This window comes from Carica papaya, chromosome 5 (genome assembly GCF_054855325.1).
Source record: "Carica papaya isolate Zhongbai chromosome 5, ASM5485532v1, whole genome shotgun sequence".
Lineage (NCBI taxonomy): Eukaryota > Viridiplantae > Streptophyta > Magnoliopsida > Brassicales > Caricaceae > Carica > Carica papaya.
In genome coordinates this window covers 10,256,792-10,269,231 of record NC_142313.1, presented here as the reverse complement: position 1 = coordinate 10,269,231, position 12,440 = coordinate 10,256,792, and the positions used below count along the sequence as shown (strand labels likewise).

General features: G+C 33.4%; 1 protein-coding gene across 2 annotated transcripts; it reads left to right on the top strand.

Annotated features, from left to right (window-relative positions):
- The first annotated feature begins 5,837 nt into the window (after positions 1 to 5,837).
- On the top strand, positions 5,838 to 11,626 carry LOC110808471 (GRF1-interacting factor 3). 2 transcript variants are annotated; one of them, XM_022033970.2, is made up of 5 exons: positions 5,838 to 5,965; positions 6,070 to 6,207; positions 10,068 to 10,144; positions 10,887 to 10,971; positions 11,085 to 11,626. In XM_022033970.2, the coding sequence occupies exons 2-5, from the start codon at positions 6,130 to 6,132 to the stop codon at positions 11,478 to 11,480; spliced, it is 636 nt and encodes a 211-aa protein (XP_021889662.1). In that variant the 5' UTR covers positions 5,838 to 5,965; positions 6,070 to 6,129; the 3' UTR covers positions 11,481 to 11,626. The 2 variants fall into 2 exon arrangements, with proteins under 2 accessions (XP_021889662.1, XP_021889663.1); XM_022033971.2 differs by having other exon boundaries at positions 5,842 to 5,965; positions 6,053 to 6,207.
- Positions 11,627 to 12,440: the final 814 nt, after the last annotated feature.

The following is a 12,440-nucleotide window of genomic DNA, read 5'->3' as shown; positions in this document are numbered from 1 at the left end:
CTAAGTGTGTTTTCTCATAGGAACCGATACAAGTTTGGCTGAATTCGACCGAAAACAGCCAACCCAAGGTTGATCGCCGCCGGAGCACGGTGGAGCTGCCGTGTCGAAATTTCGAAATTGGTCGAGTAGGCCTTGGGTCTGATTTTTGGGTTATTTGGGACATGTGTAAGTACCGTAAACGCGTTTCAATTCCCGAAAAAAAAAAATTCAGAGAATCTAGGGACTGCCTGTAGGCGTAGTGACAATCTAGTTTTCGGCATCGAATCAAATAAGGACCTATCACCCTATTTCCTATTATAGATGTGAAGTTTGAATAAATAATAATAATATATTTTATATAAATTAAATAGATATGCATAATTAATTATGATTGCTAATGGAGCCCGAACCGGACATTATTCTCTATCGATTCCTGTTTGATTTATTTTACAGTTTAAATGCATTATGGTATTTGGCTTATCTATTCTATGATTTTAAATGCATGTATCACTTACTTCACTACTGTTGATTTGGTGACGGAGATTAGGACAAATAGGAATGAGATGTGATATGATAAATGAATAAAGTGACAGTCTCACTAGATATCCTAGGAGATGGTGGATGGACCAGATTCATAGGGAACTCTACCGTAAACGTCATCTCATACCGAACGGGGTATGGAGACTTAATCATTGGCATTCATACCGGACGGAGTATGGAGATAGCCCGCTTCACCCTCATACCGGACGGAGTATTGAGGTTTAATGTCTTGGCGCTCATACCAGACGAGGTATAGGACGGCCCTGGAATTAAGACTGTTAAGAAGAAAGGTTCACGTGTAGTGGAGATACCCCTATGGATCCCTATAGATATTAGTAAGCTGGTGATACAAGAAACGGTTATGATTTAGTTTATTGTTAATGAATATGAATTTATGATTTGTTCTATATTGTTGATTGTGTATGAAGTTATGATCTGTATGATATTATTGCTTCTGTAATTTATTTCCATAAATTCCCTGATAGTAAGAAAAATGGTAAATGATTTTATTTTAAATAAATATATTGGTTTAAATTTAGTGCTCCATTAGTTATTTTGATTTTCTACCAATCTTTACTTATGTGCTGGTGATGTAGTGTGATGTCCTTACTGGGTTAGTGTAACTCATTCCTTATTTAACCATTTCAGATCAGGAAGACTTGGTTTCCGAGCCTGATCTACAAGAAGATGGCGAGTAGATACTAGATACTTTATAGTTTCCTTTATTTTTTTCATTTCTCGTATTTCTTTTAGAAAACTTATTTAATGATATTGTTTAGTACTTTTAAGTTACTGTGTAAGGGATGTTAACCTTAATCTTTTATTTCGCTTCCGCACTCAGATTATTATATCTATTTCCTTTTGAATTTCCGGGGCCGTTACATCGGCCATGTGGGATGACACAGTTAGTAGCTCCGACGAACCAGAGCACACCGCGTGGCAACCCTACTAACATCGGCACCACGTGGGAAACCACGCGAACGATCTGCTTGCCCAGTGATCCGACAACCTAAATCTCATCTCGCACACGTGAACGACCCAAATGCATTCATTCTTTAGGCGCAATCGAATAGTCAGATTCAATCTGATCATGCAGCCCAATCCCTGAATAGGATAGATCCAACGAATGAGAGAGGGGCACATCTTTCCAAATGAACGACCTACATCAACAAAGGATGGGTATTTAAGCATCGCATTCCAGGAAACTCTAGCCATAACCGCCCTGCCTTCGTAGGAAAAGAAGAACTAGATGCCAAAAAAAAAGGTCGACCACCTGCTGTCGCTGCACTAGAGCCACCGTCGACAGTCAAAAGAGGTAAAAGTTTTTCATTCCCACTTGGAATTAAATTCTAAGTCTCCCTGTGACTATATCGGAGCAAAAGGGACGGCAAGTGTAACAAAAACTGATGGCAAAGCCTCGCGGAGATGCCGCGGTTAAAACTTTAAACCCCCTCCAATGACCCCCTTTCTGTTTTTCATTTCATACGATTCTTTGACCACTATGTTCACCATCCCTTTCTATGCATGTTAGCCGAAGAAGAAATCCCAACCGAGAAGGAGAACCGGCAGAGTCGCCGCACTCGGAGACTCCCCTCGCAGGTAAGTTCAGTTGTTGGATTTTTTTTACCAACCGAAACTTCCTATCATATTTTTTACCAGGGATATGTGTAAAATCGGTAAAAACTGGATAAAAACAGGCCAAAACTGGTCAGGTCGAGGTAAATCGCTACCGTGGGCGGCGGAGTCAATGTTGGAGTATGGCCGCGGCGCCGTGCTGGAACCATAAAATTGATCGGAAAGGATTTTCGACATCGATTTTGGAGTTTTTGGAGTATTTTTGGATACGTTACGAGTATTTTAATTTCTTGAGGGAAAATTCAGGAAATCCAAGCCTCGTAAGGAGGCATAGTTGGTAGCACAATATTTTGAAACATCGATCTGGGTAAAGATCCCTTACTCTATTCTCTGTTACGGTAAATTGAGGCATAATAATTAATAATATCGTATTTTGTAAAAATTAAAAAAAATTTAACAATAATTACAGGTCATTAGTGGAGCTAGAAAACTGATCAGTGTACGAATAACTTTAGTTTGCCTATGTCTATTTATTTTCATATACTACCTAAATTGCTTATTTTTCTGCCATATGATTTAAATTATTACATTTAATTGCTTCTTCATTATTGATTGTCTGATTATGATTTTTATATGATTAATTGATTTAAAATAGAGACCCTGATTACATTTCTTAATTGTTAAGGTATAAAAAAATGTATTGTTTGCTTAAATATCGTTTGATTGATCTATAAATATAAAATAAGATCTTAGTAGGTGATTGGTAATTGTTTGTTGATGGAAATTTATATATAAAAGACTTATTGGGTACCCTGAAAAAGGGTGGACGGACCCGGTACATAGAAAAAATTATATCGTGGACAATATCTCAACCGGACAGGGCTGAGGGGTCACATACTGAAATGGTTGGGAGATATAGTTCACCCTCATACTGAACGGAGTATCAAAGTGATGGTGTGTTTGGTGCCCATTACCGGACGGGATATAGAAACGGCCGGGTAAATTGACAAATCTAGATATTGAGCTCACAAGTAGAGAGGGATCCCTATAGACCCTCAATAGTCTCAGTAAGCAGATAAAAATGGATAATGACCGACTTTACTCACTTGTGCATGAAATTATAAATGTTATATAGGTGTTTGTCTTATAGGTTGATTTTGAAAAAACTCGTAGCAGTGAATATGGAAATAACGTTTTGATATTAAATGAATTTACTCAAATTATGAGGTTTATTAGTTGTTTGGTGAATTTTACTAATCTTTATTTTTCGTATAAGTAATTAGTGTGACATTCTTATTAGACTAGTGTAGTTTACTTTTTTATAAACCATTTCATATCAAGAAAACCAAGATCCTGATCCCAATCAGCTAGAGGATTGTGAGTAGTTCACCTATCGGACTCCTTTCAAGTGCTAGTGGAGGTTAACTCTATAAGAAATCTATTTATTTATTTTTAATTATTGTTTGTCTTTTTTATGAACTAATGCAGAAGGGACATTCTCGTATCCCTATTCGGTATTTCAATTTACTGTGTAAAGAATGTAAACCTAACTTTATTGTTTACTTTCGCATTTAGATGATAAATCATTTTCTTTTAGTTTCGGACCTTTACAATATCTAATTAACAATATGAATACTAAAAACATTAATGACACATGCCATATCCGTCTTATATGCATGATCGGGCATAATATTTACACTTATACTTTAAACAAATAGCATAATTTTAACTTTTATTGATATAAAAATGCATAGAATTACTGCATCCATTAAATGTACAACCGATACATATCATATGAGACTATAAAATTCTTATTTTTTATTTTACAATATAAAAGTACAAAATAAAAACTTTGATTATAACTTTAGAAGGTTATTATCTATATTACTACTTACTTCTCAGGAATCATCTCAGTATCTGAAAAATAATAAATGAGTGAGATCCACAATCCTAATAAAATAAAAATGATGCCATCACAACTTAATACATGCGATATATATAATTTTCACATATATCTTATACAGTTCAACATCTTAAATCCACGAAATTAGGGTTACAATGATGCATTAAACAATGAGCCACACGAACCATCACTATTATAAAATGAGTCCCATATCCACTCACTACATGATGCTATCAGAGTACAATTTGAATGTACCATAGGAACATAAACATATGAGTATACCATAAGGATTAAGGTGGTTCACAATCAATAGGTTCACAATCAACTTAGTGGCCTCACCATTAGGTTAAAGAAAAACCTTCAATCAATCATATGTAGAAAAAAGTAAATTATGAGACCATTAATGGCGGGGATAAAGATTTCAAACTATACTTGCATAGATAAGAAATTTGAATGTTTGTTTAACAGTCTCTACCTCTTCACCATACACAAGACACGTGACATTAGCCTTATTGCCATTTTGTTTTATATATTTATATATTTATTCATCATTGTCATGAATAAAATATTTATTGCTAAAATAACTAATATATATGTGTAAACTTTTGTCTAGCAAAATTAATTAATTCATATATTATTACATCTTTACTGGTTAAAATAATGATTTGGTTCATTTACTATTTATTTTTATTCAAATTAATTTATTCCTTCATTTTTGATCAAATTAGTCTCTATACTTTTGAAATTTTTTTGATTTAGTCTTTTTTGTTAATAAAAATTGACACAATTAACTTTTATTAACACATAACATATTTTGATTGATTTGGGTATTAATTGAATGTCATGCCATATACTAAATAATGTTTAATATGATATTAATTTTTTTTAGATATATACATCTTAACAATATAAAAAACTATTAATGTCTCAACTTATTAACCAATATATTAATTTTCTTTCTCAATTTGAATTGTTCAATATTTTGCTCGAAAGCTTCGCATTAAGCACACATAGTCATCAATTCCCTTTTTCAGGAGAACGGAGATTTTGATCCAAGTTTTCTTGTGAATTTTTTTCTACTTCGTTCTTCTACATCTTTTGCTCCAAATTGTTACATTCTCATTACTTTATAGATTAATTATAATTTTTTATGAAAATATTTTTTATATTTTTAAATGAAAAATCCTTCAAAACTTGTCACCTCTTTTTTTTTTTTGTCTAGTAATAAATTTAATACATAATATTTAAGTTAAGATTGTTAATTTTTATTAATAAAAAATTAAATTAAATTTTTTAAAATATAAAAATTAATTTAATCAAAAATTAAGTCACAAATTAATTAAAAAAATTAAATATCAGGCCAAAACAAATTATTATTTTATCCCATATTTGTTTCATGTCATAATAAAATATCTATTGATAAATAAGTAATATATAGATAAAATTTTTATATAGTAAATAAATGATTTGACATAATTAATTGGCAGATGGATTTAGGTTTCTTTAAATAAAAGTATCATTATTACATCCAAATAGGTAGATCTGAGCATTTTTATAATAATTCCAAATTCATTTACAATAAATCTAAATTTCATTTTTTTAACGAACTTGTTTGGTAAAATCATAATTCCCATCTACTATTTTTCTATTAAAAAAAAAAAAAAGATAATCTCTATCTACTTAAACTTCTATCGCAGTAGTAATAATGAAAATAAAAATTAACTATTTGAGGCACGTGAGGTGAATGAGGCCAAACTAAACTACAAGACAAAGTGACGTAGGTATTCGTGCAGCATTTAAAATTTATAGAAAAATGTTTATATAAATAAATATTTCTTTAATTTGTCCTTACATCATACAGCAAATCTCTCTCCTCTTTCTCTGGTAAAAAAAGATTTTAAAAGCCATTGCCACACTGCTGTTCATACTTCCATCTATCTTCTTCCCTCTCATAGCTGCTTGCCGTCGGTACACCATTCTCTCTGTCTCTCCAATCCTCTGTGCTTTTCTATCTGTATCTATATCTCATCATCTGTTTATAATATGCATTTTTAGGGTTTTTTTGCTTTCAGAAAAGTTTTATCGGCGAGGATCAGGGTTAGGGTTTTCACCCTCCTAATTAATACTCCAAGATGCAGCAGCCACCGCAAATGATTCCTGTTATGCCTTCATTTCCACCAACAAACATCACCACCGAGCAAATTCAGAAGGTATATCATTTTCTCTGTCTCTGTACCTCTCTTTTATGGTATATCGAGATTTTTTATTTCATATTATTTCTCGGGACTATTTATTTATGCTTTGCTTTAAATGATCGGGAAATAAAATAGGTTCTTTAGAACGCCCGGGCATCTTTCATCAGGCAAATAATTGATACAGATTTTAAATAAACTTTTAAGTAGGAGGAGTTTAATTAATTAGGTTTTCCCTAATTAGATGCTGGAATCCTTTTAAAGGATATTAAAGTCTTCAGTTTTAACAGATGATCAGGCCTGTAACCAGTAGAGGATCAATATCAAACAAGTTTAATATAGATTTGAAAAAGGATGCATTTGGCATTTTTGACATTGCGTGTCTCGGTATAGTTTTCTGCGGACTAGAACTGTTGTGCTTTTCATTTTAATATCCCAGAAGGTTGGAGAGGGCCGTAAGGAGATTAGTTGTTTTCATTCTTGATTGATATATCTAGACAAATGTACTAAACAAAGTAGTGGGATTGCACTCCCAAACATGTAATATTTATCTCTCCTAAATTGATGGCCGGAGAACAAAATTTTACAGTTTAAGTGAGCGAATCAATGAACTAGCGGCATGATCTCTATTGATGAATTCCACTGGTATTATATTTAGACTTTGATACATGTGGTTTACAGGAGGCAACTGTGAGTGCTGTGTTCAGGGCAAAAAAGAGGCTTGTTAAATCCTGGTTAAATATAGATATATATGATGGTTTCGCCTGTGGTGGGACAATGTCCTCTGTGTTTAGTATTAGGGTGAATTAGTTGTTGTTGGTCCACAAGCTATACTTTTTTTTTTCTCCTTTTCAAGATAAGGTGCTTAACAGTTTGATATAATAATGATGTTAAACTTCCATTACTGAATCTTCTGGTGTTAACTCTCTGCATCATACCTGAGAATGGATACAACGCAATAAATGTTGACATGATTGACCTTTTTTTACATGGTACTAATTTTAGAACTCATCATGTGTCAAAGTAAAACATATGGAGTTTTGAGGCATTTCACATCATCTTTTATGAGAAGCATATTAAGCTTACAATATTTTTTGTAAAAGTAATGAAGATTCTTGATTTTTACCTCTTACCTCTTTTGTTGCCATGTTTTTGGGGTTGAGTAAATATTGCATAGTTCATCATTTTCCCACCCAAATAACTTTAGACTGGAAAAAAATAGATGCTGAAGCAATATACACCAAATTTAGCAATAGTCATAGTTTTCTCGACCTAAAGTGGTTCAGATGAACTTTTTGGTTGTTGGTTTTTTGGGTGTGTCAGGTGGTTTTCATCTGATAGTTTAATTCTTGAATTGAAACAAATGGTAATATTGTCTGCTACTATTGTCATGAATAAGAACATATAAAGTGGTATTACAAGAAATTACAGAATCAGACAACACATACCGCTAATATTGCTGCTTCTGCTACTAGCTCATCTTTTAGGAAAACTATTTTGATTTCAGCTGATGAGTATGTTAAATTCTCTTAATATCAGAAATTTTTAAGAGAATTCTCTGCTTTTGCTGAATCAGAGAAAAAATGTCTTATTTTTATCAAACAGATGAGTGATTGATTCTGATGCTACAGATCACATGACAGATAATTCTAATATATTTTCTAGTTTTCGACCACACAAAACATTTTTTTTCTGTAACCATTGCTGATGGGTCGACCTATAATATTGTGGGTTTCGGGACCACAAAATTAACTTCATCGATTCCCCTGTCATTTGAATCAACCTAAATTTGTTTTTAATATGATTTTTATGAGTAAACTTATTAAAAATATAAATTGTTGTATTACGTTCTTTCATGATCATTGTGTTTTTCAAGATTTTATGACGAAACAAATTATTGGTAAATGACATTTATCAGATGATCTCTACATTCTTGATTCTTGAGTGTTTCGATCGGTTGCCTGTTCTAGTGTTGTTTTTTCATTTGAAGCATATTGTCAATTGAGACATCTTTTTCTCCTATGTTGAAGAAGGTATATTCTCAGTTTCATAATGTACAGTCACTGGATTGCGAGTCATGTTAATTTGTGAAACATCATTGTAGTCCGTCAGGTTCAAGAGTTAATAAAAGAGTTTAGTTTGCTTTTAAGTTAGCCCATTTTGATGTCTAGGGCTCATATCATGTTCCGTCTAAAATAGAGTTTAAATATTTCGTTACTTTTGTGAATGATTTTATTCGAATGAATTGAATATATTTTATGAAAAATTATTTTGTAGTATTTTCTCACTTTTGTGGTTTTTGTGCTGAAGTCAAGAACTAATTTAGTATTTTCGTGCATGTATTGAGAAGTGATAATGTCAAGAAATATATGTCAGACTCATTTTAGAATAATATGACTCAACACGGGATTCTTCACCAATCCTCGTGTGTTAATGCATCATCTCAAAATGGAATCGCTGAGAAAAAGAATAAACATTTACTTGAGACAACTCAAACCCTGTTGTTCCAAATGCAAGTACCTAAGCAATTCTGAGCTGATGCTGTTTACACGATTTTTTTATTGATTAATCGTCTGCCATCTATAGTACTTTATGGAAACATTCCTTACAGTCTTCTTTTTCCAAACAAGTTTTTGTATCCGGTACAACTTATGATATTTGGTAGCACCTGTTTCGTTCGAGACATGCGACTTAATGTGATAAAATTAGATCCAAAGGTCTTGAAGTGTATCTTTTTGGGATATTTTCGCCTTTTGTAAGAGTACTGATGCTACTCTCAAGATTTTAATAAATATTTGATGTCAATTGATGTGATTTTTTAAAGAGAATATACCATTCTTTTTCTCATCGTCCAATTCTACAAGTTAAGGGATGGATGATTGGTGACTCATCTATAAATTTACACAAAGTGTTTATACTAAGTAAACAGATAATAGTATTTCTTCAAATGATGTGCTTCCAACTCTATTTGAGTAAACTGATGATAGTGTTGGTGTGCCTCCGACCCAAGTACTACCACAAATTGTTCATGTTTATTCCAGAATATCACAGACTAATAATACATGTCCTGCATCATCTCTCTCGTCATTTGATTTTGCATCACAGGCCTTTGATCTTTCCATTGGTCTTTGCAAAGGTAAAGGGTCGTGCACCATTCCTAACCCAACTTATCTCATTACTAATTTTATTTTATATTGAATATCTTCATAACAAGCTGGGTATGATTAATATTTATGTTTTAGCTTGAGGGGGAGTGTTACAATATTATAAAATATATTACGGAATATTCTCACGTAATAATTAGTTGATTTTCTATATGTATTAGTATTAATAGAGTGATTTATGTTACTATATATAGGTTCCTCTTTTATGTATACATATCCCTAACCATTTAGAATAAAACGACAAGAAATATTCAATATTTTCCTAACTCTTTACACTTATAAAGATACATTCTTTCTCAGTTTTATTTATACTGAAAGTTTCTTTTTTCCCTTTTTCTGGTTAGCAAGTTTCTGTTTAAGGTGTAGTCAGTTTTATGGATATTGAAGTGTTTGGAAGTTCAAGATCGAGGGAAGTGTTATGAGTACTTTAGGAAACATTTTTTTAAAAAGAGCTTCTCAAATTCTTCACATAGAGTTGGAATGCATCCTTGTTTTTGCACTTTAGTTTTCTGCTCTTTTTGCCTTGATTACTTTGTCGATAAGCTTGTAGTTTTTGTTCGATTTTGTTACTTAGACATGATTTAATTTTATTGGTGTTACTTTTCATGATCTTTCTTACTTGTTTCATCATGCTATTACATTTCTGAAGATTGATTTTAGGTTTCTATATATGGGTTATTACTTGTCTAAAAATTACTTTATTGCTTGATGCAGTACCTGGATGAGAACAAGAAGTTGATTTTGGCAATATTGGATAATCAGAACCTTGGAAAACTTGCTGAGTGTGCCCAGTATGTGGTTTTTCTCTCTCACTTTCTCTGGGCGACTGAATACCCTTGTGAATTGCATTTTAGCATGATGGAACTTTTTCTGAACATTTGAATCAGTATCCATGATTAGTCTTAAGCTCTTTCCCAAGAAAAAAAGATAATGAAAAAAGATAGTATTATAGACAATGGCAGGAAGTTGGTGCTATGTACAGCGAGAAAAAGCGAAAAACCACAAAAGTGAATCTGCCAAAATATCTGTGAAGTCTACAAGATTTTCTCCGTTTGGTAGAGGATTACCTTTAAAAATTACTTTTGCCTTAGAATGACAGGAATAATTATATTTATTAGTTTAATAAAATAAAATAGATGAATTGAGTTGTTGAGTCCTTTAGAGTTTGTTTTTCCATATACATGGTAAAGCATGCTTCAGTCTTACAGCATTCATATAGTCATAAAGATGATCCTATCTGCCTTCTTGTGGAGTAATCAGTTTCAATTGTTCTTATCCATTCACAGGAGCAACACACAGAAATTACAACTATTGTAATTCTTTTCTATTCTCAGGAATAGGAGGAAATGAAGTATCACAATTTTCTTTATTCTGGTTTTAATAGATGGTGGGTGGCGGCACTGTCTAGACATCTGTTGAAGACACTTTTATATGTTTATTGGTGCTTGCACATTGCATGCAACAAGTTTGCTGTTAACCTTTTCGGAATATTTGAAATTTTTCAACATAATTTTTTCTTTTTGATCATTTTAGCTATCAAGCTCAGCTTCAAAAAAATTTGATGTATTTAGCTGCCATTGCTGATGCACAACCACAGACACCAACAATGCCTCCCCAGGTATGTTGCAAGCATCAATTATCTTATGCTAAATTTTGCTTACGTTGCAAGCATCAATTATCTTATGCTAAATTTTGCTTACCCTCCTTGCTTACTTATATCAACATTTTTAGATGGCTCCACATCCTGCAATGCAACCTGGGTATTTCATGCAACATCCTCAAGCAGCAGCAATGGCTCAGCAACCGGGTATTTTCCCTCCACGGGTGCCATTATCGTTCGGTAGTTCACATCAGATGCAGGATCCACAGCAGCAGCTACAGCAACATCAAGCGGCAATGCAAGGACAAATGGCGATTAGAGCTGGGGGTGTCAACAATGGTATGCATCAAATGCATACTGAGGCTCCTCTTGGAGGCAGCAGTGGTGGCCCTTCAGCTGCAGGGCCAAATGATGTACGTGGTGGGAGCAAGCAAGATGGTTCTGAAGCTGGTGCCAGCGGTGCTGATGGGCCAGGAAGTTCAGCTGCTGGACATGGTGGTGGTGAGGGAGGTGAGGACGCAAAGTGACGGTTGCATGATCAGGTTTCTTTGAACATGTATGGCTGTTGATAATAGATCTCTCATACAGTAGAACTGTGCTGCTCTTTGTCATGTTTGATAGATGGAGCGAAGAACTGAAGTTTTCTTGTGTTTGTTTAGTTTAGCAGATTAGGCAGGTAGGTAATTGAGGAGTCAATGTGTCAGTGCCAAAGCATGTGAAAGAATGATAATCTCAGTATGAAGAGGTTTGAGTATATGGTCTTTACCGGCCATGGTCAAGATTTTGTAGAACCCCAAATGCGTGCTGGGTATTCTAAAATTGTGATTTATTGGGTTGATTGCTCCTTATAAGTCAGACACAAGAAAAATCATATCATCCGAAGTTGAAAATGAGGTTCTTAGTCTTGGCAGTTAAGTACATGTTGGTCATGGGGTTGAAACTTTCTGATAGCACAGAAGAGCTGCACCAAATGGCATTGGTTTCATAAATGAAAGTAAAAATGCTCTGTAATTCTTCATATGTCATGTTAGAAACGGATGTCAGTTGGAATTAATTGTTAATGGAATCATGATTACCGAATCTCTTTTGAAAGACATGGGTAGATAAGTTTATACTGAAGCGAATAGAAGAGAATGAATAAAGAAAAGAGAAGCAAAGCAAAAGAAGCACAAAGGAAAGCTTATCTCGTCCAGAATCTGTAAAAAGAAAAAGCGATGAGGTTAAGTAGCTTTTTTCTGAGAAACCCGAACGGGGGAAGTAATGAGATTGACGGGTTTAAAACTAAAATGGTCGCTTTTGAAGTTGAAAAGGAGGTTGTACTTCTCCTTCAAGCCAACTGCCAGTGACGTTCAACCTCAACCACTTCAAATACGACCAAACATTTATTTATTATGATTCCCAAATAATCTTCTCAACTATTCTAATAACATATTGATGTTGTTCTTGTAAGAAGAAAGATTTTATAATTTTAGCAAAACGAAATTACA

Coding starts and splice junctions, on each gene's coding strand:
- LOC110808471 (XM_022033970.2), top strand. CDS start 6,130: ATGCAGCAGCCACCGCAAATGATTCCTGTTATGCCTTCATTTCCACCA. Junction 6,208..10,067: donor CCACCGAGCAAATTCAGAAG/GTATATCATTTT, acceptor TGCTTGATGCAG/TACCTGGATGAGAACAAGAA. Junction 10,972..11,084: donor CACCAACAATGCCTCCCCAG/GTATGTTGCAAG, acceptor CAACATTTTTAG/ATGGCTCCACATCCTGCAAT.